We start from the raw sequence: 26,824 nt of genomic DNA on the forward strand, positions 1-26,824 counted from the left end.
CCACACTGCGCTTGGAATCTGCGTCCGCTATCCACTGACGCAGCCACATGACTGCGTGCCGACACTGCCATGGCAGTAGTCCTAACAATAACAGCGCCTATTTCCTTGAGAAAATCACACAGGATGCGTGCAGTGTCTTGGATCTGTCTCATGAGGGTCACCGTAGTAACCAGGGGCATATCCCCCCCAAGACCCTCTTGAATTTGAGTCGCCCATGTATGAATGGCATGTGTCATCCAGCAACCCGCAAACACAGGTCTTTGTGATACGCCAGCCGCTGTGTAAATAGACTTCAGTGTAGTCTCTATTTTTCTATCCCCAGGGTCCTTTAAAGTAAAGCCGGCAGTACCACATTTTTCGATAGGCGGGAGACTGATACGTCCACGGCTGGGGGTTCTTCCCAATTTTTTCTACCTTCTGGGGCAAATGGGAAAGTGTGCAAAAACCTTTTTGTCACCTGATATTTTTTATCAGGATTTTTCCAGGCTTGCTTAAACATGCCATCTAGTTCCGGAGAATCAGGGAAAGTGACACTGAGTTTTTTCTGTGCTAAGAAAAACGACTGCGGTGCTGCAGCATCTTGTAAAGAGATTTTTAACACATCCCTGATAGCTAGTATGAGGGGCTCAACACCCTGGGCAGAAGTTGAATCCTCTGTAGTAGGATCTAATTCCTTCCCCTCCTCCTGTACCTCTTCCTCAGAATCTGAGAGTAAATCAGGCAGCCCACGTTTATGAGGCCCTGAACTAGGGAGGGGGGTTTGTTTAACATCTGCCATTGCAGCTTGGTCTGCAACAGTCTGCTGCAGCTGTTGTGTCTTCTGATTATTAGCAGTGAGCTTGGATGACATATCTGCCATCATAGTTTTTATGGCACCGAGCCAGGATGGCTCCTGACCCTATCCCCCAGCCTCCACACATGATAGGGAACCAGCCATAGAGGGAGAGAATCTGGTGTGACATACACTGCATAATTGGTGTTTGACCATGTTTACAGTAGACAACACTCACACACACAGACAAGTATTACAATAGCAAGCCTGCATTACTGTATGTGGGGAGGAGACATAGAATGAGAGAGGAACAGCACACCTAAGCTTGTCAGGCTCAGTGAGACTGCAAGCCGTATATATATCACGGTGAAACACCGGAGTTCTTGTCCTTATCAGGACACTAATCGTGTACAATAGCGGCTCTCCCCCTTATTTACACCCCTGTACCAGTTTCCTGATTATCCCTGAGTGTCTGGAGGAGCTGAGTGTCCTTGCTGCTGCAGCTGTAAGCAGAGGAAGGTGCCAAAACGCTGCTGGTCCCACTCTGAGGAAGCTCCACCCCTTGTAATGGCGCCGGAGCTATGTAGTTATTTATACTGGCAATGTCTCCTATTTAGTGTAAAACATCACATAAATGCTAGTTTTCACCACCGCTGCCAGTGTTAAATGGGGGGCTGTAGCGGCTCCCCCCAGGGAGGGTTCCATATGCCACCCCTGTAATTGCGCCGCCCCAAGAACCGGGAGACCCCCCCTAGCAGGGCCCCCAGTTAGTACTCACCACTCTTCTCATGTTCAGACTATGTTAGGGGTGTGCTGCGATTGCGTTTGCCAAGGCACAATGCCCTGTGGTACCAACAACCTCTCAGGACGGTGGTCCTGCAGCGGGGAAATGGCTCTGACGCCCTAAGAGACCGGTAACCCCCCCCCCCCCCTCCCAACTATACCGAAAATAACAAAGTTTAAAATAAACTGAAGAAATAATCCTCTGGAGCTCCAGAGTGTGCATCCTCTCCAGAGGGCACATTGTTCTAAACTGGCTGTTGGAGGGGACATAAAGGGGAGAAGCCAGCACACCCAGTTGAAGAAATTTAAAGTTGACCCCATCTATACTCATCGTATTAAGTAAACCCCAGTATCCCTTATGGATGTTAAGGCCAGTACTCACTGGCCGATGTCAGAGAGATGTGTGCTGAGCGAACCGCTCAGCACACATCTCTCCCGGCGCTCAGCACAGCGCGATCTGTTCTGAGCGTGCGGGGGCAGACGGTGGGGCCGCTCACTTCACCCAGCGGGTGAAGTGAGCGACCCGCTAGATTGGCCTGCATGCAAGCCAATCTAGCAGCAGCGATAGCGATGCGAGAGGCTGCGCATCGCTATCGCTGAGGGGGCTACACACGGAGCGATCGTGCTTAAAATCTAAGCAATCTAGTCAGATTGCTTAGATTTTAAGCAGCGATCGCTCCGTGAGTACCCCCCTTTAGAGAAACAAAGCTTTGTGAACATTAACTAAAGACACACCAGTTGTCAGGTCTAGTGATGTGCACCGGAAATTTTTCGGGTTTTGTGTTTTGGTTTTGGATTCGGTTCCGCGGCCGTGTTTTGGGTTCGAACGCGTTTTGGCAAAACCTCACCGAATTTTTTTTGTCGGATTCGGGTGTGTTTTGGATTCGGGTGTTTTTTTTCCCAAAAAACCCTAAAAAACAGCTTAAATCATTGAATTTGGGGGTCATTTTGATCCCATAGTATTATTAACCTCAATAACCATAATTTACACTCATTTTCATTCTATTCTGAACACCTCACACCTCACAATATTATTTTTAGTCCTAAAATTTGCACCGAGGTCGCTGGATGGCTAAGCTAAGCGACCCAAGTGGCCGACACAAACACCTGGCCCATCTAGGAGTGGCACTGCAGTGTCAGGCAGGATGGCCCTTCCAAAAAATACTCCCCAAACAGCACATGACGCAAAGAAAAAAAGAGGCGCAATGAGGTAGCTGTGTGAGTAAGCTAAGCGACCCTAGTGGCCGACACAAACACCTGGCCCATCTAGGAGTGGCACTGCAGTGTCACGCAGGATGGCCCTTCCAAAAATACTCCCCAAACAGCACATGACGCAAAGAAGAAAAAAAAGAGGCGCAATGAGGTAGCTGTGTGAGTAAGCTAAGCGACCCTAGTGGCCGACACAAACACCTGGCCCATCTAGGAGTGGCACTGCAGTGTCAGGCAGGATGGCCCTTCCAAAAAATACTCCCCAAACAGCACATGATGCAAAGAAAAATGAAAGAAAAAAGATGTGCAAGATGGAATTGTCCTTGGGCCCTCCCACCCACCCTTATGTTGTATAAACAGGACATGCACACTTTAACCAACCCATCATTTCAGCGACAGGGTCTGCCACACGACTGTGACTGAAATGACTGGTTGGTTTGGGCCCCCACCAAAAAAGAAGCAATCTCTCCTTGCACAAACTGGCTCTACAGAGGCAAGATGTCCACCTCATCATCATCGTCCGATTCATCACCCCTTTCACTGTGTACATCCCCCTCCTCACAGATTATTAATTCGTCCCCACTGGAATCCACCATCTCAGATCCCCGCGTACTTTCTGGAGGCAATTGCTGCTGGTGAATGTCTCCATGGAGGAATTGATTATAATTCATTTTAATGAACATCATCTTCTCCACATTTTCTGGTAGTAACCTCGTTCGCCGATTGCTGACAAGGTGAGCGGCGGCACTAAACACTCTTTCGGAGTACACACTGGAGGGAGGGCAACTTAGGTAGAATAAAGCCAGTTTGTGCAAGGGCCTCCAAATTGCCTCTTTTTCCTGCCAGTATACGTACGGACTGTCTGACGTGCCTACTTGGATGCGGTCACTCATATAATCCTCCACCATTCTTTCAATGGTGAGAGAATCATATGCAGTGACAGTAGACGACATGTCAGTAATCGTTGGCAGGTCCTTCAGTCCGGACCAGATGTCAGCATCAGCAGTCGCTCCAGACTGCCCTGCATCACCGCCAGCGGGTGGGCTCGGAATTCGTAGCCTTTTCCTCGCACCCCCAGTTGCGGGAGAATGTGAAGGAGGAGATGTTGACAGGTCGCGTTCCGCTTGACTTGACAATTTTCTCACCAGCAGTTCTTTGAACCCCTGCAGACTTGTGTCTGCCGGAAAGAGAGATCCAACGTAGGTTTTAAATCTAGGATCGAGCACGGTGGCCAAAATGTAGTGCTCTGATTTCAACAGATTGATCACACGTGAATCCTGGTTAAGCGAATGAAGGGCTCCATCCACAAGTCCCACATGCCTAGCGGAATCGCTCTGTTTTAGCTCCTCCTTCTATGCCTCCAGCTTCTTCTGCAAAAGCCTGATGAGGGGAATGACCTGACTCAGGCTGGCAGTGTCTGAACTGACTTCACGTGTGGCAAGTTCAAAGTGCAGCAGAACCTTGCACAACGTTGAAATCATTCTCCACTGCGCTTGAGACAGGTGCATTCCACCTCCTTTGCCTATATCGTGGGCAGATGTATAGGCTTGAATGGCCTTTTGCTGCTCCTCCATCCTCTGAAGCATATAGAGGGTTGAATTCCACCTCGTTACCACCTCTTGCTTCAGATGATGGCAGGGCAGGTTCAGGTTTTTTTGGTGGTGCTCCAGTCTTCTGTACGCGGTGCCTGCACGCTGAAAGTGGCCCGCAATTCTTCTGGCCACCGACAGCATCTCTTGCACGCCCCTGTCGTTTTTTAAATAATTCTGCACCACCAAATTCAAGGTATGTGCAAAACATGGGACGTGCTGGAATTTGCCCAGATGTAATGCACGCACAATATTGCTGGCGTTGTCCGATGCCACAAATCCCCAGGAGAGTCCAATTGGGGTAAGCCATTCTGCGATGATCTTCCTCAGTTGCCGTAAGAGGTTTTCAGCTGTGTGCGTATTCTGGAAAGCGGTGATACAAAGCGTAGCCTGCCTTGGAACGAGTTGGCGTTTGCGAGATGCTGCTACTGGTGCCGCCGCTGCTGTTCTTGCAGCGGGAGGCAATACATCTACCCAGTGGGCTGTCACAGTCATGTAGTCCTGAGTCTGCCCTGCTCCACTTGTCCACATGTCCGTGGTTAAGTGGACATTGGGTACAACTGCATTTTTTAGGACACTGGTGAGTCTTTTTCTGACGTCCGTGTACATTCTCGGTATCGCCTGCCTAGAGAAGTGGAACTTAGATGGTATTTGGTAACGGGGGCACACTACCTCAAGAAATTGTCTAGTTCCCTGTGAACTAACGGCGGATACCGGACGCACGTCTAACACCAACATAGTTGTCAAGGCCTCAGTTATCCGCTTTGCAACAGGATGACTGCTGTGATATTTCATCTTCCTCGCAAAGGACTGTTGGACAGTCAATTGCTTACTGGAAGTAGTACAAGTGGTCTTCCGACTTCCCCTCTGGGATGACGATCGACTCCCAGCAGCAACAACAGCAGCGCCAGCAGCAGTAGGCGTTACACTCAAGGATGCATCGGAGGAATCCCAGGCAGGAGAGGACTCGTCAGACTTGCCAGTGACATGGCCTGCAGGACTATTGGCTTTCCTGGGTAAGGAGGAAATTGACACTGAGGGAGTTGGTGGTGTGGTTTGCGCGAGCTTGGTTACAAGAGGAAGGGATTTACTGGTCAGTGGACTGCTTCCGCTGTCGCCCAAAGTTTTTGAACTTGTCACTGACTTATTATGAATGCGCTGCAGGTGACGTATAAGGGAGGATGTTCCGAGGTGGTTAACGTCCTTACCCCTACTTATTACAGCTTGACAAAGGCAACACACGGCTTGACACCTGTTGTCCGCATTTCTGTTGAAATACTTCCACACTGAAGAGCTGATTTTTTTGGTATTTTCACCAGGCATGTCAATGGCCATATTCCTCCCACGGACAACAGGTGTCTCCCCGGGTGCCTGACTTAAACAAACCACCTCACCATCAGAATCCTCCTTGTCAATTTCCTCCCCAGCGCCAGCAACACCCATATCCTCATCCTGGTGTACTTCAACACTGACATCTTCAATTTCACTATCAGGAACTGGACTGCGGGTGCTCCTTTCAACACTTGCAGGGGGCGTGCAAATGGTGGAAGGCGCAAGCTCTTCCCGTTCAGTGTTGGGAAGGTCAGGCATCGCAACCGACACAATTGGACTCTCCTTTGGGATTTCGAAGAACGCACAGTTCTTTGCTGTGCTTTTGCCGCAAGTCTTTTCTTTTTTCTAGCGAGAGGATGAGTGCTTCCATCCTCATGTGAAGCTGAACCACTAGCCATGAACATAGGCCAGGGCCTCAGCCGTTCCTTGCCACTCCGTGTCGTAAATGGCATATTGGCAAGTTTACGCTTCTCCTCAGACGCTTTTAATTTTGATTGTTGGGTCATTTTTTTACTGATCTTTTGTGTTTTGGATTTTACATGCTCTGTACTATGACATTGGGCATCGGCCTTGGCAGACGACGTTGATGGCATTTCATCGTCTCGGCCATGACTAGTGGCAGCAGCTTCAGCACGAGGTGGAAGTGGATCTTGATCTTTCCCTATTTTTTTAACCTCCACATTTTTGTTCTCCATATTTTGCGCACAACTAAAAGCCACCACAGGTATACAATGTAGATGGATGGATAGTATAGTATTACTTATACTTATGGACGACGAGTGCACTGACGACACAGAGGTAGGTACAGCCATGGCCTACCGTACTGCTGCTTAGTGCTTATATATATAATATACTGTATAACGGACCTGGTGGACACTGTCAGCAGACTGCTAAACTAGTATGAAGAAAGAAAAAAAAAACACCACAGGTATACAATGTAGATGGATGGATAGTATAGTATTACTTATACTTATGGACGACGAGTGCACTGACGAAACAGAGGTAGGTACAGCCGTGGCCTACCGTACTGCTGCTTAGTGCTTATATATATAATATACTGTATAACGGACCTGGTGGACACTGTCAGCAGACTGCTAAACTAGTATGAAGAAAGAAAAAAAAAAACACCACAGGTATACAATGTAGATGGATGGATAGTATAGTATTACTTATACTTATGGACGACGAGTGCACTGACGACACAGAGGTAGGTACAGCCGTGGCCTACCGTACTGCTGCTTAGTGCTTATATATATAATATACTGTATAACGGACCTGGTGGACACTGTCAGCAGACTGCTAAACAAACTAGCATGAAGAAAGAAAAAAAAAACACCACAGTGTTTTTCAGGCAGACAAACGTATACTGGACTGGTGGTCCCTGTCAGCAAAACTGTGCACTGTACTCCTGCTATAACTGCTCCCCAGTCCCCACAATTAGGCAGTGTGAGCAGAGCAGTGCACTCAGCACAGATATATCATGCAGCAGTGCAGCACACTGAGTGAGCACAGCCACAGATATGGTGGAGCGTTTTTTTTCAGGCAGAGAAACAAAGGATTAAAATCACTGGTGGTATAATCAAAACCCTGCACTGTACTCCCTAACAGCTGCTCCCCGTCCCCAATCCTCCCCACAATTATAACAATGTCACTCTTAGTCTTTTCTATTACGGAGAGGACGCCAGCCACGTCCTCTCCCTATCAATCTCAATGCACGTGTGAAAATGGCGGCGACGCGCGGCTCCTTATATAGAATCCGAGTCTCGCGAGAATCCGACAGCGGGATGATGACGTTCGGGCGCGCTCGGGTTAACCGAGCAAGGCGGGAGGATCCGAGTCGCTCGGACCCGTGTAAAAAAAAGGTGAAGTTCGGGCGGGTCGGATTCCGAGGAACCGAACCCGCTCATCACTAGTCAGGTCAGCAGATAAAGGGTGGCTGGGTGATACAGGACCAGTCTTATTTATATGAATCATTAAGAATATTAACAGACGGGAATTCATAGAAATTCTTAATAGTGATTCCACAGGATCTGCATGTTTTGTTATAGAAAACAAAAATAGATAGGAATTTGATTACATGGACTAAATATACCAATTATTTTTCACATTCTAACAATTCATAATCTAAAATATACTCCAGGCAAACCAATGATTTTTGGTAGTTGTTTATTTATGAAAAATCTTTCACAAAATGTAGTTCTGATGTTACAAACTTATTTAAAAATATTAAAATCTATAAAAAAAGATTCTTCAAATTTATTACGGTTGATTCTTTTAAATGTGAGAATTTTAAAGTGTTGACTGTAGATCAGGCATGTCCAAACTGCGGCCCTCCAGCAGTTGTGAAACTACATATCACAGCATGCCCTGACACAGTTTTGCTGTCAGAGAATGATAAAGCTGTGTCAGGGCATGCTGGGATGTGTAGTTTCTCAACAGCTGGAGGGCCGCAGTTTGGACATGCATGCTGTAGATGTTCAGCCATTACACACATCGATACCATGTGAAAACGGTCTACAATCCATTAATAAAAGGTTAGTGGAAGATCCCCAACTAAATTTACATAACAGACAAGAATTTTGTTTGACAGTGGATTGAAGTAGCTTAATAAAATTATTAAATATAAAATTATTTGCAACAGCATGGCACAGCCATTGGGACAAAAATTGCCCCCGTGTATTATTGTTTTTTTTTTTATGAGAAAATGGGTGTTGGCACATATATAAAAATTAGGTTTTGATTAATTAAAAAACTAATGTAAACCTAATAATTAAATTTATATGGGATGGCACGGAGGAATTGTCAAAATATATGGAATGTTTAAATGTGAATGATTTTAGTTTAGCATTAACGTCAAGAGTGAATCATAACAATATCTATTATTTGGATATCATTTTGTCAGTGAATGATTTTAATGTTATTTAAACTAGTGCATATTTTAAAGAAGTTAATGTGAAGAGTTACATTCCATTACATAGTTGTCATGTATCCAGATCCATACTGTGCTGCATTTAAAATTTTTAAGACTTTGTATAATTCCAAGTATGAAGAACAATCAAGGTTTCTAAAACTAACATTCATAGAAAGGGTCTATTCCAGTGGTTCTCAAACTGTGTGCCTCAAGTTGGTGGTCCAGGGACAAATCAAATTTTTTATGGTCAAAGTGATAGGCAAAACCAATGCTAGTGGCTGCCGATCATAACATGAGGACAAACAGAAGCACAGCCCTGTCCACCACCACATAACTAGTGGGAATATATTGGTGGGAATAGTTATAATAATAATTTTATTTATATAGCGCTCTTTTTCCAACAAGACTCAACTTGTGTTGACAATAAAATGCATGTATTGGGTTACTTCTTTGAACATGTTAGCATAGAGAAGGTTTAATTAACGGATATATGCCCTTTGTTGGGGGCGGGGGTAGGGAACAGTGCTTTTTTATCTCCACTCACACAATGACTGAAATTAATTGTTTTATAATACACAAAGTTCTTAGATTGCGTTATGTTTGGAGGATCAGCATTGGTTGTATAGCATAATGGTTAATTATGAAGAGTTTCACTATCTCTTTGCACCTTGATTTGGTTACCTCTCCAGTCTTATTTAAAAAAAAATTAAGAGTTTTTCTTTTGGTACTACATAGCAAAATACACTATATGGACAACAGTATTTAGACACCTGACCATTACACCAACAGGGACATCCATGACATTGTATTCAAATACACATACTTTAATATGGAGTTGGGCCCCCTTTTGCAGCTATAACAGCTTCCACACTTCCTGGAAGACTTTCCACAAGATTTTGGAGTGTTTCTGTGGGAATTTGTGCTCATTCATTCTGTAGAGCTTTTATGAGGTCAGGCACTGATGTTGAACGAATAGGCCTTGCTCGCAATCTCCGTTCCAGTTCATCTCAAAGGTGCTCAGTGGGGTTTAGAACAGGGCTCTGTGTGGGCCAGTCAAGTTCTTCCACACCGAACTCATCAAACCATGTCTTTATAGTCCTTGCTTTGTGCACTGGTGCACAGTCATGATGGAATAGAAAAGGGCTTTCCCCAAACTGTTGACACAAGGTTGGAAGCATACCATTGTCCAGAATGTCTTGGTATACTGAAGCATGAAGATTGCCATTCACTGGAGATAAGGGGCCAAGCCCAAACCATCCCTCACTTATTCCATCATCTCCTCTCCATAGTCAATAATGACCCAAACCTTTTGTAGGTATTACAACAATGGTTACATAGCTTGTAATGCAATCAGTGGTGTATCTATAATGGGTGCAGTGTGTGCGGTGCCATCCAGGGGGGCTCACACCGCACACACTGCACCCATTTCTCCTATACTTACCTTTCCAGAGTCCATTGGTGACTGTGTGTGGGCCCCATCCTCTCCTGTAGCCGTCACCGCCACTGCTAGCGAACTGAGCACTAGAGACTCTGGCACAGTGCCAGAGTCTACAGCGAAAAAATGGCACGGTGCCCATTTTTCTGAGTCCTGCACATGCGCTGTAGACTGGCACTCAGAGCGCTAGCAGCAGCGGTGACGGCTATGAGAGAGGAGGAGGCACAAACATGGAGTCTGCACACGAGTCCCCTCCTCTCTAGAGACGACCCTGAATGCAATAGTTCATGCTATAGCTCTATTTTTTCTGTTTTCCTTTGCACTGCTTCTGTTTATGTATTATGTTATAAGCACTGTGAACCCCGTGTGGTGCCATACAAATTAAGGATAATATATGGATATCACCCATGTTCCAAAACAAATTGTGGGCGATTAATTTCATGCTTTACAATTTACAAACATTGATGTTTAATCTGAGTATTACATAACTGGAGTCATGTGGACTTGTCTGACATACATTATTTAGGGTTGTTGAGCTATCACATGAAGTCATGTGTTTGCTCTTCCTATAATATGTAACAGAAGTGGAGCCATTTGTTGTGAGTGTAGCAGTTTATATGTGTTGATTTTCTTCTAGTATTGCAATAAATAAGGACAATAAATGTTCATCTCAAAATACATGGATATATGCATACCTGTAAAGTGTATCCTTGGCAGAAAGAACCCTGTTGAAGCCTACGAGGGGATCTTGTACAGAAAATGTTTTCAGTCTGCTTAGTAGAGTTGCCAGTCCAGGTAAATGCAGCCGAAACTGTGCAAGATAATCTAGAAATACAGTTTCTTCTGGCAGGATATAATCTAAAAAGGATAGAAAAAATTCATTGTAAAGCAGAGATGATTTATGTTGTCTATTCTATTTACACATGTGCAAATGTAACAAATGGAATTGTGTCAGTTTACTTACTATTGTAATTCTCATATCTATGGAATTTCCACGCTTGTCAGCTGTAACGTTAGATCATAATGCAACCCAAGTTTCATATGTGGTTGGAGTGAGTATTGCTGCTACTTACTTGGAAGCAGCAGCGATGCTTACATATGGTAATGCAGCAGGATTCGTCTGCAATATGTGTAATCCAGTGATGTGTCTGGGGAAGCAGCATCGTATCACTTACAACTCCATTAGCCAGCTGAGTGACCCATGAGGTCACACAAGGGGCCACTGCAGCTCTTTCCAAGAGGCCAGGAAATCTCCGTTTTGTGAAACTGTTGCTGTCACCGCCCCTTCCCCGCCCCCAAATGGCTGCAGACTGTCAATCTCTTGGCGTCTGCAGCCTTAGTGCATCCGATGATGCAGGACACGTACTGCATGTGCGACATTTGCGTTGGGACCTGAATCAGACCCAATGGGGGTGATTCCGAGTTGTTCGCTCGCTAGCTGCTTTAAGCAGCATTGCACACGCTAGGCCGCCGCCCTCTGGGAGTGTATCTTAGCTTAGCAGAAGTGCGAACGAAAGATTAGCAAAACTGCTACTAAATACTTCCTTGCAGTTTCCGAGTAGCTCCAGACCTACTCCTAGATTGCGATCACCTCGCTCCGTTTAGTTCCTGGTTTGACGTCACAAGCATGCCCTGCGTTCGGCCAGCCACTCCCCCGTTTCTCCAGCCACTCCTGCGTTTTTACCTGGCACACCTGCGTTTTTTAGTACACTCCCTGAAAACGGCCAGTTTCCGCCCAGAAACACCCACTTCCTGTCAATCACACGAGATCACTCCAGCGATGAAAAAACGTTGTTCGAACTTGTGCAAATCTCCAAATTTTTGAGTTAAATTAGTGAACCCATGCGCGCTGCGTACCATGCGCATTTTCCACCTAATCGCTCCGTTGCGAAAAACGGCAATGAGCGAACAACTCGGAATGACCACCTATGTGTTGCTCGGTAAAGATGTGTCCTCATACACTTTTGTGTGCCAAATAGCCCATCTTGATGCACTTCAGTATGTCCTGTGCCATTTGTCTTGTGCCCAGTGTCTTTTTAGATTATGGGTCTCATATTAGTAGATCCCTTATAGTTGTGTATATATTTAATGGGCTACTGAATCATACTGAATCATTATTTGACATGAGTTTTCCCATTGTTTAAAATTAGGAATACCATGGCTGTAAAAAGATTGATGTCAACATTTTGTAATAAAGAATAAGTTAATCACAAACAATGATTTCATATGAATTAAAAAAAGGCAAATCTTAGGTAATCATTATAATTTAAGTCAAAATATGAATGATGTAACACCCAGATTACACAGTTACAGTACAAGTTCTTTAAGAACATTTCTTCTGTAACAAAGTTTTGTGAGCAATTACTTCTTATGTTGCTTAGAAAAACTACCTGGTTTATGTACATTACCGTCTATGTTAGTGGGTAGGGTGGACTTCCAACAATCTTCATGACTGTGAAAATGCTTAGTTGCATAGCTTTCAGTGAGCAAAGACACTTCTTCTAGATCTATCTGAGAACAAGGATTTGAACTTGGAACAATGTCAATTAGTTCTTCTTTTCTATAAAATATAAAACACAATGAGGGTTGCCTAAACATAACTACCCATTTGTGACAGTTGCTCATCACCCTAATTTGGGTTGATGTATTGGAATGAAGAGCTTTCAAACACTAGGGGGTAAATTTACTATAGGTCGTTTTGTGTTTCAGGGGTTAAATCGCACACTTTCTAACACTTAAAAAGCTACATAAAAAATGTCTGTTAGTAAATGTATGATTCAGCCCCTAAAACACAAATTCGATTTAGATGGATTTGAAATCGATTAAAATTTACTTTAAGTACATTTGTCCCTTGTTGGGTGAGAGGAAGTGTAACAAGCTCAGTACCAGATGAAAATATGGGGTTACAGCCACAAAATGTTTGCCAAAGAAGTTTACCCAAAAAAATATAATACATAAATACAAAATAACAGAATAAACATATCCAATATATAAAAATGAAAATCTGTCATTCTGTCCTTCTGTCTTTCTATACAAATCCACAGTTTACAAGTGAAGATCGTAGATCGTGAAATTTTACATACAAGCGTATTAAAACATGGCGGAGGCAACTAAAACAATTTGAAATCCCTAAAACCCCTAGTGGCACAGACAGCAGCACATAGTATATCAGGAGACAGCATAACTCCAGAATTGCTGGAGCAATGTACGCAAAAATTGGTACACATATGCCTTACAATCTGTCAACAAACACTGTGGGAGGAAGACACACCTAGGACCCTTAAGGGTGAGGCAGCAGCACTGAGTATTTCAGCAGACCGCAGAACTCTGGAATGCCTGCAGCAATTTACAACAAACTTGGTACACATATGACGTACACTCTGGAAACAAACACTATGGGGGTCGGACACCCCGAGCACCCCTAGGGGTGGGACAGCAGCACAGAGTATGTCAGCAGCCAGCAAAACTGTGGAAGGCCTGGAGAAATTTACACCACACTTGGTACGCATCTGACTTAAAATCTTGGAACGAACTCTGTGGGGGTTAGATACCCATAGCACCCTTAGGGGTGGGGCAGCAGCACTGAGTATTTCAGCAGACAGCAAAACTATGGAAGACCTGGAGCTATTTAAACCAAACTTGGTACACATCTAACTTACAATCTTGGAACAAACTCTGTGGGGGTTAGACACCCCTAGCACTCCTAGGGGTGGGACAGCAGCACTGAGTATTTCAGGAGGCAGCAAAACTATGAAAGGGCTGGAGCAATTTACAGCAAACTTGGTACACATCTCACTTACAATCTGGGAACAAACTCTGTGGGGGTTAGACACCCCTAGCACCCCTAGGAGTGGTACAGCGGCACAGAGTATTTCAAGAGACAGCATAACTTCCGAATGGCTAGTCCAATTTACAACAAACTGGGTACACATATAACTTACACTCTGGAAACAAACACAATGGGGGTTAGACACCCCTAGGGGTGGGACAGCAGCGCAGAGTATGTCAGTAGTCAGCAAAATTGTTGAAGGCCTGGAGCAATCTACACCAAACTTGGTACACATCTGACGTACAATCTTGGAACAAACTTTGTGGGGGTTAGACAACCCTAGCACCCCTAGGGGTGTATTTCTGGAGACAGTAAAACTATGAAAGGGCTCGAGCAATTTACACCAAAATTGATACACATCTCACTTACAATCTGGAAACAAACTCTGTGGGGGTTAGACACCCCTAGCACCCCTCAGGTTGAGGCAGCAGCACAGAGTTTTTCAGCTGACAGCATAAATCTGGAATGCCTGAACCAATTTACACCAAACTTGCGACACATATCACTTACACTCTGGGAACAAACACTGTGGGGGTAACACACCACTAGCACCCCTAGGGGTGGGCCACCAGCACAGACTATATCAGGACATGCATGATATGTCAGTGATGACAGGGCTGCATGTGACAGGGCCAGTGACATGATGTGAGGAAGGGAATGGATGTAGCATGAGCCCACACACTGAGAGTTATATAGTGGAAGTAGCACGGTCCCCCAGCAGCACAGAGTATATCAGGAGATACATAATGTGCTGCGCTATATAAGAAACTGTGGAGTGTTTGGGGGAGGAGGATATATCTAGGTACTTATCTAAAATATATAAGCAAATAATTGTGCTTCTGCCTTTCTGTCCTTCTGTCTTTTTATACAAATCCACAGTTTACAAGCGAAGATCGTGAAATTTTACATACGAGCGTATTGTTATTTATACTGTGTGATTAATATTTAAATACATTTTTGTAAACATTCTTAAAATCCCGGGCAACGCCGGGTACTCCAGCTAGTTACATATAAAATATGTTTGAAAACTGGGTAATACGATAATTAGACTTGCAGAAATTATATAAGACTTTCTTTATCCTGATGTGATCTAAAGTGCTGGACTAGTGTTGCTTGGTATGCAAATATCAGCAGAAAAAATTATATGTCTTTATTTTCTTTATGTTTGGAGCACACTATTATATTACTAATCAAATTGGAGGTTTAAAAGAGTATTTTCATACTGATGTTAAAATCTTTCTCTGAATTTAATGGAGCACAATCACGTTGGGGTAAAAAATCTATTTAGGAGTATGCTACTTTAAGAACTATGGGGGTAATTCTGAGTTGATCGCAGCAGGAACTTTTTTAGCAGTTGGGCAAAACCATGTGCACTGCAGGGGGGGCAGATATAACATGTGCAGAGAGAGTTAGATTTGGGCGGGTTATACTGTTTCTGTGCAGGGTAAATACTGCCTGCTTTATTTTTAAACTGCAATTTAGATTGCAGATTGAAGACACCCCACCCAAATCTAACTCTCTCTGCACATGTTATATCTGTCTTCCCTGCAGTGCACATGGTTTTGCCCAACTGCTAACAAAGTTCCTGCTGCAATCAACTCAGAATTACCCCCTATGGGCCTAATTCTGAGTTGATCGCAGCAGCAAGTTTGTTAGCAATTGCGCGAAACCATGTGCTCTATGGGGGGGTCAGATATAACATCTGCAGAGAGAGTTAGATTTGGGTGGGTTATTTTGTTTCTGTGCAGGGTAAATAATTTTATAAAGAAATATACTGGCTGCTTTATTTGTACATGCAATTTAGATTTCAGTTTAAATACACCCCACCCAAACCTAACTCTCTCTGCACATGTTATATCTGCCCACCCTGCAGTGCACATGGTTTTGCCCAATTGCTAACAAACTTGCTGCTGCGATCAACTCAGAATTACCCCCTGAGTCTTCAAGTAGTTTGCAGTTCAGCTCTGGCGCATGTGCATTGCATATGCAGCACATACGCAGTCTTTCGATAATCGACCAAATTGCGAAAAAGCACAATTGTGATCCATAATGAATTAGCCCCTTAATTTGTACTTCAGTGTGACATTTGTACATCTGTGTGCGAATGAGTCTGAATCGGTATACAAAATGTTACAACGCAGAGGCCGCAGCATTTCTCACACCAAGTTCCGATGTGCTGCGTCTGTGACTTTAAGTGTTTAAAATTCATTCCTTTTTTAGTATACTTTGAGTGGTGTTTGGCGTTGTCTGTGATGCAAATAACACGCAAAATGTAAATGAAAAAAATGGTATGCTACTTCTCTCAGATAGTCAGGATTATCGCACAGTATGGCATATAAACATTAGGAGTAAGGACACATCAGTATCTTATTTACTGCTACTTGTAAAAAAAGGAGAGAGGGTGGGGTGAGCATTTCTAATGTCCCAAATAGACAAATGTGCAAGAAATAATAAAGATTTTTACAGTGCCAGTCAAACTATTCCATTCTCCCTTTCAAATCAGCAATTACTTTCACATGGCAAATGGGAAATCTTGATGTTTGTTTTACTTTATTGTTATTCAGCCCGTATCAACCTGGAATTTCTGCTTATGGGAAAGGGTACAACCCGGGAGTAAGCCCCAGGTCTCCAAGCCTGCTCCCGACCAGGGTCACAGAGCTGAGACCCAGAAATTTGCCTGGTGCCAGACCTGGCAGATTCCTGGGTCTGAAAGGGGTATGACTCATAGATATAAAACGAGATTTATGGTAAGAACTTACCATTGTTAAATCTCTTTCTGCGAGGTACACTGGGCTCCACAGGGACTGACATTGGGGTGAAGAGTAGGATCTTGATCCGAGGCACCAACAGGCTTAAAGCTTTGACTGTTCCCAGAATGCATAGCGCCACCTCCTCTATAACCCCGCCTACGTGCACAGGAGCTCAGTTTTTGTTAACCAGTCCAATGCAGTAGCAGGTAAAAGAGACGACAACCGGTAGTAGCCACATACACCACACTCTCACGACATGAGAGAAGTGTCAGCGGCTAATGCCATACCAACCCAAAGAAGCTAAGTGCGTCAGGGTGAGCGCCCTGTGGAGCCCAGTGTACCTCGCAGAAAGAGATTTAACAACGGTAAGTTTTTACCATAAATCTCGTTTTCTGCTGCGGAGTACACTGGGCTCCACAGGGAATGACATTGGGGATGTCCTAAAGCAGTTCCTCATGGGAGGGGATGCACTGTAGTGGGCACAAGAACCCGGCGTCCAAAGGAAGCATCCTGGGAGGCGGAAGTATCAAAGGCATAGAACCTTATGAACGTGTTCACTGAGGACCACGTAGCCGCCTTGCACAACTGTTCAAGGGTCGCACCACGGCGGGCCGCCCAAGAAGGTCCAACAGACCGAGTAGAATGGGCCTTGATGGTAGCAGGAGCTGGAAGGCCAGCCTGTACATAAGCATGTGGAATCACCATTCAAATCCATCTGGCCATCCATCCGCTTGTGAGCAGGCCAGCCACGTTTGTGAAAACAAAACAGTACAAACAGAGAATCAGACTTCCGAAGGGATGCAGTTCTCTTCACATAGATACGGAGAGCCCGTACCACATCCAAAGACCGCTCTTTGGAAGACAAGCCAGGAGAGGCAAAGGCTTCCTGATTAAGGTGGAAAGAAGACACCACCTTAGGTAAGTACCCGGGACGTGTCCTAAGAACCGCCCGGTCACGGTGAAAAATCAGATATGGGGACCTACAAGACAAGGCACCCACATCCGACACACGTCTAGCAGAGGCAATAGTCAGCAGAAACAATACCTTAAGAGAAAGCCACTTAAGGTCTGCAGATTCAAGAGGCTCAAACGGAGACCCTTGCAACGCCTCCAGAACCACGACAAGTCCCAAGGAGCCACAGGCGGGACATAAGGAGGTTGAATCCGCAACACACCCCGAGTGAACGTATGAACATCAGGTAAAGTCGCAATTTTTCTCTGGAACCAAACCGACAAGGAAGAAATATGAACCTTGATGGAGGCCAGACGAAGGCCCAAGTCCAGGCCCTGTTGTGGAAAGGCCAAAAGTTTGGCCGTACTAAACTTGTAAGCGTCATGATTGTTAGCAAGCAAAGTAAGAATTCCAGACCCTATGATAAATCCGAGCAGAAGCCAGTTTCCGGGCCTTCAACATGGTTTAAATGACCACCTCGGAAAATACTTTGTCCCTCAGGACGGAAGCTTCAAGAGCCACGCCGTCAAAGCCAACCAGGCCAAATCCTGATATACACAGGGGCTCTGAACGAGGAGATCCAGGCGCTGTGGAAGTAGAAGGGGACGCTCTATTGAGAGACCCTGAAGATCTGAGAATCAATGCCGTCTGGGCCACGTGGGGGCGATCAGAAGTAGGATTCCTCCTTCTTGCTTGAACTTCCTTATTACTCTGAGCAGGAGTGACACCGGAGGGTACACGTATGGCAGCCAAAAGTTCCATGGAATTGCCAGTGCGTCCAGGAACGCTGCTTGAGGATCCCTTGTCCTTGCTCCGAAGACCGGAACCTTGTGATTGTGTCGAGACGCCATCAAGTCCACATCTGGAAGGCCCCACTTGTCCACGAGGAGTTGAAACACTACTGGATGGAGGCTCCACTCTCCGGCATGTACGTCCTGACGACTGAGAAAGTCCACTTCCCAGTTTAGGACCCTCAGAATGAATACTGACGATATGGCTGGCAAGAAACCTTGATACTTCCCTCATTGCCATGCGGCTTCGAGTGCCGTCTTGATGATTGATGTATGCTACCGTGGTGGCGTTGTCCGACTGTACTTGAACAGGTCTGTTCTGTATTAAATGCTGGGCCAAGTTCAGTGAGTTGAACACCGCCCGCAGTTCCAGAATGTTTATTGGGAGGAGAGACTCCTCCCTGGTCCACCGACCCTGAAGGGAGTGTTGCTCCAACACCGCGCCCCAACCTGTCAGACTGGCATCCGTCGTCAGAAGGACCCAGTTGGAGATCCAGAAGGGACGACCCCTGCTCAATCGATGGTCCTGCAGCCACCAGCTTAGTGACAGATGGACCTCCAGAGACAAGGAGATCATTTGCGACCTGATCCGGTGAGGCAGGCCGTCCCACTTGGCAAGAATCAGTCTTTGCAGAGGGCGGGAATGGAATTGAGCGTACTCCACCATGTCGAAAGCCGACACCATGAGACCTAGCACTTGCATTGCCGAGTGTATCGACACTTGCGGACGAGATAGGAAGCATCGAATCCTGTTCTGAAGCTTCAGAACCTTCGCCTGAGGCAAGAACAACCTCTGGTTGTGAGTGTCCAACAATGCCCCCCAGGTGCACCATGCTCTGAGCAGGGACCAGGGAAGATTTCTTTCAGTTGATGAGCCACCGGTGGGCATTCAGAAACCGGATAGTCAGATCCAGATGGCGTAGGAGAATTTCTGGGGAATTCGCCAGGATCAACAAGTTGTCCGGATACGGCATGATCCTGACCCCTTGACGGCGGAATACAGCTGTCATTACCGCCATGACCATAGTGAAGACTCGCGGAGCTATGGTCAAACCAAAAGGTAATGCCCAAAATTGGTAATGGAGGTTGCCAACCGCAAACCTCAGGTACTGCTGATGCGACATTGCAATGTGAATATGCAGGTAAGCATCTTGTATGTCCAAGGAGACCATATAATCCCCAGGTTCCAAGGCCAGAACAATAGAGCGAAGAGTTTCCATACGAAACTTGGAGACCCTCACAAATTTGTTCAAGGACTTGAGGTTGAGAATGGGCCGAGAGGACCCTTTCGGTTTCGGAACTAGGAACAGCAGTGAATAGTACCCCTTGCCTCTCTGAGCCAGAGGCACCTGTACTACCACTCCTGTGTCCAGGAGGGACTGTACCACCGAATGAAGAGTTTTTGCCTCACGTGATCCAAAGGGATGTCAGGCAAAATCGATGAGGGGGACGATTCTTGAAGGATACGGCGTAACCTCGAGTAACGACTTCCCGTACCCAGGAATCTGAAGTGGTCTCCAACCATTCCTGGGTAAACCCTAGAAGTCGGCCACCCCACCCTGGGATCCCCCAGAGGGAGGCCCGTCCCGTCATGCAGCAGGCTTGTCAGTTTTGGAAGCAGGCTGACGGGCAGCCCAGGCCCTTTTAGGTTTGGGCTTAGTGTGTTTGGAAGTGCGAGCCTGTTTTGGGTACGCCTGACCCTTTGCTTTCCCTGAAGGACGAAAGGAGCGAAAGGAAGTTCTCTTAGCCTTCGATACCGAAGGAGCAGTACTAGGTAGACAAGCTGTTTTAGCAGAGGCTAAGTCAGCCACAATCTTGTTGAGGTCTTCTCCGAAAAGAATGTCTCCCTTAAAAGGGAGCACCTCCAGGGTTTTCTTAGAGTCCAGATCCACAGACCAGGACTGCAAACAGAGAATCCGGCGAGCCAAAACGGACGTTGTAGAAGCCTTGGCCGCCAGAATACCGGCATCAGAAGCCGCCTCCTTAATGTAATGGGAAGCTGTGACAATATACGATAGACATTCTCTAGCATGATCAGAAACGTTGGAAGGCAGCTCAGCTTCCAACTCCTGAGCCCACGCTTCAATAGCCTCTGCAGCCCAAGTCGCTGCAATGGCGGGCCGATGCGCAGCACCCGCTAGGGTGTAAATCGCCTTTAAACAACCCTCCACATGCCTATCCGTCGGTTCTTTCAGAGACGTGACGGTAGTTACAGGCAGAGCTGAGGATACCACCAGCCGCGCCACCTGCGAATCCACTGGCGGGGGTGTCTCCTAATTTGTACTTAGCTCCGCCACGAGGGGATAGCAAGCTAGCATCTTCTCGTAAAGCGTGAATTTCTTACCTGGATTTTCCCAGGATTCCTGACGTATGTCAACTAAATGGTCAGAGTGAGGTAAAACTTGTTTAACCACTTTTTGACGTTTAAAGCTGTCCACTGTCTTAGGGACAATGGGGATCATTCAGAGTTGATCACTCGCTAGCAGTTTTTAGCAGCCGTGCAAACGCTATGCCGCCGCCCACTGGGAGTGTATTTTAGCTTAGCAGAAGTGCAAATGAAAGGATCGCAGAGCGGCTACAAAACAATTTTGTGCAGTTTCAGAGTAGCTTCAAACCGTTGCGATCACTTCAAACCATTCAGTTCCTGATTTGACGCCACAAACACGCCCTGCTTTCGGCCAGCCACGCCTGCGTTTTCTCTGGCACGCCTGCGTTTTTCCGAAAACTCCCTGAAAACAGTCAGTTGACACCCAGAAATGCCCTCTTCCTGTCAATCACTCTGCGGCTGCCTGCGCGACTGAAAAGCATCGCTAGAACCTGTGTGAAACTACATCGTTCCTTGTAAAAGTACGCCGTGCGTGCGCATTGCGCCGCATATGCATGCGCAGAAGTGCCTTTTTTTTGCCTTATCGATGCGCTGCGAACAAATGCAGCTAGCGAACAAATCGGAATGACCACCAATATCAGGCTCAGGATCATCAGTAATTTGAAGAATTAACCTGATAGCCTCCAACAAGTCAGGATCATCCACCTGTGAAACAGATTCCCCATCAGAAGTATCAGTATCAGTGTCTGTGGGGTCAATATATAAGCCATCCTCATCAGACGAGGTGTCTGTGACGTTGGTGGATTGTGAGGAAGTAATAGCCCGCTTAGAGGACCCCTTGGTCTTAGGCAGACGAGGGTGAGATTTCTGTTTAGTCAGTGATTGGTTCAATTGCTGTAACTGAGTGGACAGTTGGTCTGCCCATGGCGGATTAAATGCAGGGACCATAAGCGGTTGCAAAGGCACAGGAGGTCCCATAGGGGGAGTAAGTCTAGTTACCAGCGTATTCAATAACGTGGAGAAAGTAGCCCAAGGTGGTACATGAGTTTAGGTAAGAGAGTCATTTTGAAGGCTGCTAGGCGGCCAATCCACGAAATATCATAAGATAGCCAGGACTTAGTCAGGTCTAAAAAAGTATTAATGAGTGGAGGTAAGTTAACATCAAAAACAGAGGTCGTAGAAGGTGGAATTTGGATCCCCAAATACTGAATTGAAGCCGAACGCCAGTTATATGGATAGTGTGATTGAAGGGTGGACACTATGGGAGCTGGGATATTAATGGAGAAAGCATCTGTCTTTGTCGTATTCATTTTATAAAAGGAAGCTTCACTATACTGTCCCAGGATAGCATGCAAACAAGGAAGGGAGGATAGCGGGTCCGTGACAAACAGAAGGACGTCGTCCGCAAAGAGGCACAACTTGTGAGTAGTAGTGCCAATAGTCACCCCCGGGAAGCCCCCAGACATCCTAATCTTCTCAGCAAGGGGTTCTATGCCCAACGTAAATATTAAGGGTGATAAAGGGCAACCCTGTCGGGTTCCATTCGTAATAGGAAATGTATCGGAGAGGAAACCGTTACTAAATACCCGTGCAGAGGGGGAGCTATATAGAGATAAAACCGAAGAAAGAATATGGCCACTAAAACCAAACTTGTCTAGAACCGAGGACATATATTGCCAGTTCAGTCTATCAAACGTCTTCTCTGCATCTAAAGAGAGCAGGAGAAGGCCAGTGTTAGAGGGAACGATATCAATCAAGTCAAAAACCCTACGGGTATTGTCAGATGCCTGTCTACCAGGCACAAACCCAACTTGGTCGTAGGCAATGAGAGATGGCAGAAAGACATTTAAACGGAAAGTTACAAGTTTGGCAAAAATTTTAATATCGCCGTTCAATAGTGCAATGGGCCTATCATTTTGACAATGCGCTGGGTTTTTACCTGGCTTGGGTATAGTGATAATTTGAGCCTCCAGCATTTCTATAGGGAAAGCACCAAGAGAGGAGATTGAATTATACAAGGAGGTCAGGGTGGGCGATAGTTGATCACAGAGAGAAACGTAAAATGAATTAATGAAGCCATCTGGACCGGGGGCTTTATTATGCGGGAGTGATTTCATTACTTGAATTACCTCGGAGGGGGTCCACGGGGCATTTAATGTCTCGAGCTGTTCCGCAGAAAAGGAGGGGAGTTTGACGTCGGCTAGGAAGGATTATATAGAATCAGGAGTGGGTGGAAAAGTAAGGGGATCAGAAGAAAGGTTGTACAGCTTGGTATAATATCTAGCGAATTGATTCGCTATGTCATATGGATTGGACACTTTACCACCCTGAGGAGAAATCAGATGTCTAATCCTATTACGAGCCTGGAGAGCACGGAGCTTGCGAGCCAGCATTTCCCCCGGTCTATTACCAGTCAGGTAAAATTTCTGTCTCAACCTATTTAAAGCAAACTGGGACCGTCTCATGAGGAGTTTCTGAAGTTGGCCTCGGATATCCTTTAATTCCCTACGTAGGGCCCTAGAGGGGTGGAGCTTATTCCTATCTTCAACCTCCTTAAGTTTAGATTCCAAGTCTTGTTGTTGTTGGATAGCTTGTCGTTTGAGTCTAGTACCGGCTTGGATCGCAGTGCCTCGCACAACTGCCTTAATGGCACACCAGAAAGTCGTGACAGAAGTATCTGAGGGGGAATTAGTTTCCATATAGAGGGCGATGCAATCATCAATCGCTTTTTTAGATATAGGGTCCGACAGCAGGTGGGCAGATAGGCGCCATGGCCGAGGGGGGGTAAATTGGTGGCAAATATTCCAAGACCATAGGAGAGGAGCATGATCGGACCAGGAAATAGGCAGAACATCCACCTGTGCTGAGTGCTGCAAAGTCCACTTATCGCAAAGAATAAAATCTATGCGAGAGTAGGAATTGTGCACTGGAGAGAAATACGTATAATCTCTCGAAGTTGGGTTCTGAACTCTCCACAAGTCATACAGGTCATATTCTGCCAGCAAATTGCGGAAGGCGAGTGACGGGCCAGCCGGAGCCGCAGACATCTGGGAAGAAGACTGAGGAGATCTATCTAATTTAGGATCAAGCACTAAATTATAGTCACCCAACATTAGCAGGGCACCCTGACGAACCCTCGCAATAGTCGAGCAAACTTTTCTAAGGAAGGGGACTTGGTTACAATTGGGAGCATAGAGAGATACAATCGTAACCATCTTATCCTCCAATTTTCCAACTAGAATGAGGAAATGTCCATTCTTGTCAGCTATCTGGGACAGCAGTTCAAACGAAACAGAGCTCTGAAAAAGAACAGCCACTCCATTGCGCTTGAAGGGGCCATTTGCAAAAAAGCCAACTGGGTATCTCCGGTCTCTCAGAGCCGGGGGACCTGCTGACAAAAAATGCATTTCCTGCAAGGCAACTATGTCAGCTCTGTGTTTATGAAAAGTGGTCAAGGCTAGCCTGCGTTTATTGGGGGAGTTCAACCCTTTAACATTCAATGAATATATTCGTACCATTTAAAATATACAAAAAGCAAAAACAGCTGACATCCCAATTTTTTTTTTGGGGGGGGGGGGGGTAGACAAACTAGGGAAAAAAGAGGAAAGAACAGGCTGGAAAAACCAAAAGGGCCCATTATATTGGGACCGCATTGCTACTGCAGGGGAAAGGTGTCACGATCCGGGTATCTGGACGCCATTACTTACCCTTCAGATGCCTCCTAAGGCGGGCTCAGCGTTCCAGGACCAGATTCCGCTGTTCCTGAGTTTCCACATGCAGAGTGTCAGAGTGGTGTTTTCATCAGCCGCGGCCTCCGCTGTGCCCGCGTGGTTAAATGTGCATCTATCAGCCTGGCGTCTCCTGTCTCCGGTGGCCGGCGCCGCCATTACTGTTTCCCAGACCACATGGATTACAAACCAAACTTCCCTCCAAGTGTCTGCATGGGCGCAGCCATCTTGGATTCTGTCATCTGATCATTTCTACCAATCTGCTGTTTGTATTGTTGATTTGCATAATTGCCTAGCCAACCCCTTCCTTGCTGCAGGTATAAGTAAGCTGTGCCTGAGCAAGGAAGACGTCAGTGCTTTGGTTGTCAAACCTAGTTCCTGTTTGTCTCTCTTCTGTGATTGTCTTCCGGGTTCCAGCTCCTGTCTCAAGACTTCCACCATAGAGACCCGCACCAGCATTCCACCTGCGGTGTAGCCTGACTCTCCAATCCATTGTGGATTCATCTGTTTCCAGCTACAACACTACCTGCTTCCAGCCTCAGCTTCCAGCAGAATACAGCTTCCCTTAAAGGGCCGGTGTCCTTTCTACACTTTACCACTCTCCACCGGAATTATTATTTCTCCGCTCTCAAGTTCTACATTTCAGTTCACATTTCATTGCTCCCAAAGTTCATTTATTATTTAACTGGTTCCAGCCAGTATCCACTCCGTGCTAACAACAGTCTGGTTCCAGCCAGTATCCACAGCAGCTGTTTTACCTTCAGCAACCCAGCTCTTCCTGGAACACCAGCTGGTACAATCCTGGGTTATCTCCATTGCTACAGCCGGGCCTGGTAAGGACTTTCCATCTAGAAGATCATAAGAACTATCTCACACTACCAGTGCCCTATGGCTCCTGCCATGCTGTAGTACTCAGGAACTGTATTTATTCTTTGCTGACTTTTACGTTTTCTTTTATTGCTGCTGTGATGCGGAGTTGTCATAATAAACATCATTGACTTTTATCTAAGTTGTCGTGGTCACGCCTTCGGGCAGTTATTATCCATGTTACTTACATGTCCAGGGGTCTGATACAACCTCCCAGGTTCCGGTACATCTCAGCCCCTACAACTGAGGCTGCCTCCCGTCAGCTCAGGCCCTCAGTTGTGACAAAAGGTATGCAGTAGAAAAAGTATGGGGAGGTGGCGGTAGTATCACCACCCGGGGTACAAAAGGCACATGTATACCTGAAGCAATAACGTATAGCCAAACTACAAGTACCAATAACGGTACCAACAAGCACATCAACAAATAATGTAAGTGACTAGTGAGATACCCTCATGTGTACAGTAAGAAGAAAAAGAAAGATAAAAGAGATAGAATCAGAGGAAAATGCAGGTACACATAGTAATATAAACAGCAAATGAAGGAACCAAAAGCATACACATATATAACAGATAAACTCACGTATCCGGTATGAATTATAAGGGGGACGGAGTCCCCAAACATGAAGATCAACCAGGAACTACATTAATTGGAAAATTGAATACTCAGTCAGGTCGCAGACCACTCACGGGTAAGTGGCAGGCGAGGTTTCAATGTAGAGGGCACTTTGACCGAAACATCCCAGTCATTAAGCAGCTTAACCCAAGCATTCAGAGTGGCAACTACGTAGGAGGAATTCTCATGGGAAATCACCAATTTCACTGGGAAGCCACATCTGTATCTAATGTCATGAGAACGTAGTGCCTCCGTGATAGGAGCCAGAGCTCTACGTTTAGAGATGGTCAGTGCCGAGAAGTCAGGAAATATTTGTATGCCTCCAAGCGTATCCGAATCAGATGCAGATCTGGCAGCTTGCATTATCCGTTCCTTGGTCGTGAAGAAGTGAACACTGAGGAGGGTATCGAGAGTGTAGGAGGCGGAAACCGACCGTGGTTTCGGAAGCCGTTGAATGCGATCGATGAGAAGGTCTCTGTCATCCGCCCCAGGTAGCAGTTTGCGGAAGAGGGACATAGCATAGTCCAGAAGTTCCGAATTGGCCACAGAGTCTGGGATACCTCGGATTTTAATATTATTTCTCCGTGACCTGTCCTCTATATCCGCCATTTTGTCTTTATACGTCTCCATCTCAGCTTGTTGTCGGTCATGGGCCAAAATAAGGTCATTATGAGAGGACACCAGTTACTCCATTTTACGTTCAAGATGGTCTGTGCGATCACCTAAAGCAGTTAGCTCCACTTTAACTTCACGGATAGCCAGAGAGAGGTCTTGAGTGAGCTCAGATTTAAAAGCCGCAAGGACTTGACACAGAGTCTTGACAGTGAGAGGATCCGTAGAATTAGAGTCCACCCCAGGGACTGATAAGGAATGGCCAGAACTCTCCTTAGGACGGTCAGGTTGGCTCGATGGGATGGAGCTCCCGGCAGGAGACGAGG

At 45.9% G+C, this 26,824-nt stretch overlaps 1 protein-coding gene across 7 annotated transcripts in view; it reads right to left on the reverse strand.

Moving 5' to 3' along the window:
* SHOC1 (shortage in chiasmata 1) overlaps positions 1 to 26,824 on the reverse strand; it is a 642,525-nt gene that overhangs the window by 523,859 nt on the left and 91,842 nt on the right. For all 7 annotated transcript variants that reach the window (XM_063914688.1, XM_063914690.1, XM_063914693.1 and 4 more), the window contains exons 5-6: positions 12,440 to 12,591; positions 10,727 to 10,889 (exon numbers count right to left, since the gene is read on the reverse strand). In XM_063914688.1, the coding sequence (XP_063770758.1) occupies positions 10,727 to 10,889; positions 12,440 to 12,591 (315 nt within the window). The remainder of the gene's footprint in view (positions 1 to 10,726; positions 10,890 to 12,439; positions 12,592 to 26,824) is intronic.

Source organism: Pseudophryne corroboree, chromosome 1 (genome assembly GCF_028390025.1).
Source record: "Pseudophryne corroboree isolate aPseCor3 chromosome 1, aPseCor3.hap2, whole genome shotgun sequence".
Taxonomy (NCBI): Eukaryota; Metazoa; Chordata; class Amphibia; order Anura; family Myobatrachidae; genus Pseudophryne; species Pseudophryne corroboree.